The sequence below is a fragment of the Propithecus coquereli genome, unplaced genomic scaffold, assembly GCF_000956105.1.
Source record: "Propithecus coquereli isolate 6110/MARCELLA unplaced genomic scaffold, Pcoq_1.0 Scaffold16, whole genome shotgun sequence".
NCBI lineage: Eukaryota > Metazoa > Chordata > Mammalia > Primates > Indriidae > Propithecus > Propithecus coquereli.
This window is the reverse complement of record NW_012140524.1, coordinates 5,773,790-5,775,436: the sequence shown is the minus strand read 5'-3', so window position 1 is coordinate 5,775,436 and position 1,647 is coordinate 5,773,790. Positions and strand designations below refer to the sequence as shown.

The window sequence follows — 1,647 nt, the reverse complement described above, 5'->3', positions numbered from 1 at the left end:
CCTGTATCCAGTTAGGCCTCAAATCTCTTTATTATTATCTAGATTACTTAGAGCACTTTTTTCTTTTTTGAATTTCATTTCTAACTTCCTATTCCAATACAATACTACCCAGGTGTCCTTCTATATAGGATTAGCATTTCATTTTTGAAAGAAGAAAATATCTCCTCTATTGAGTGATTTTTCTTGATCCACAGGACTTAGTCTATCTCATTGTCTGTTTACAGCTTATTAAATGAGGTGATGTCCATGGAGGAACAAACCGAGATGCTGGAGGACCAGGACCTTGACCCCAATCAGGGGATATATATCGAGGTGAGCTGGAGGCTTGGAAGAGACAGTCTGGGAGGCTGGGGATTTCTGCCCTTCCCGCCCCTTCTATTGTTCAACAGGCCCTAAAAGGACTAAGACCTATCTCTGTCACAAGGAAGAGTGCTCTCTGGTGGTCAGTTCTGAGCACCTTTCTCCTGGGTAACAACACATGAGTGGTAACACAAAAAGCCTAGACTTGACTTCTACCCTAGAACCTCGGTGAGACAAATATGGCAGGCTTCTATCTTGTTGCCATCTTAAGATAAGATGGAGTACCTTAAGGGAGAACTTCTTTTCTTAATCTTTATATCCCAGCACCTACCAGTACAGAGAAAACATCCAGGAAATATTTGTTGAGAATTGCATCCTTAGAGTATATAAGAGATCTATTTGTGTTTGCCTTTGATGCCTTCATGAAGAGTTCTTGTATTGTTTTCACAATCTCCGAAGTTTTCTTGATTGTTTGTCTCCTTGCATTTCTTAGAGATTCTTCGCAGAGAAAGGTTTAATTTTCCATCTTTTTAATAGTTGTAGAATACTAGCACTGAAAGGTAGAGATCAACTTGGAACACAAATTAGACTTCAGAGTCCTGGCTGATAGTTTTTATGCTTTATGCTAAGTCAGGCCTTTGAAGTGAAGTCCTTAAAAAAAGAAAAAAAATCCGTGTCTAACTACCTCTTTGGGTTGAAATTGCCAACCTCTGCTTTAATTCACCCCAAATTTTAAAGTTTAAAAGTTTATTATGGCCGGGCGCGGTGGCTCACGCCTGTAATCGAGTGATGACTCAGTTAACTCTGGCGCTGAAGCAATGTCACCGGCGAAGTGATGGTGGTCATACTGTGCTGCATCGGGATCTGAAACCACCCAATGTTTTCCTGGATGGCAAGCAAAACGTCAAGCTTGGAGACTTTGGGCTGGCTAGAATATTAAACCATGATACAAGTTTTGCAAAAACATTTGTTGGCACACCTTATTGTATGTCTCCTGAACAAATGAATCGCATGTCCTACAATGAGAAATCAGATATCTGGTCACTGGGTTGTTTGCTGTATGAATTGTGTGCATTAATGCCTCCATTTACAGCTTTTAACCAGAAAGAACTAGCTGGGAAGATCAGAGAAGGCAAATTCAGGCGAATTCCATACCGTTACTCTGATGAATTGAATGAAATTATTACGAGGATGTTAAATTTAAAGGATTACCATCGATCTTCTGTTGAAGAAATTCTTGAGAACCCTTTGATAGCAGAGTTGGTTGCAGAAGAGCAAAGAAGAAATCATGAAAGAAGAGGGTGACAATTAGGAGAGCCAGAAAAGTTGCAGGAGTCCAGCCCTATA

At 40.2% G+C, this 1,647-nt stretch overlaps 1 protein-coding gene across 1 annotated transcript in view; it reads left to right on the top strand.

The window, feature by feature from the left end:
* Window positions 1-1,647, top strand: part of SMCO2 (single-pass membrane protein with coiled-coil domains 2) — a 25,919-nt gene that overhangs the window by 11,480 nt on the left and 12,792 nt on the right. Inside the window, 3 exon segments of the mRNA XM_012640963.1 lie at window positions 43-112; window positions 202-312; window positions 1,039-1,601. Coding sequence (XP_012496417.1) covers window positions 43-112; window positions 202-312; window positions 1,039-1,601 — 744 coding nt within the window.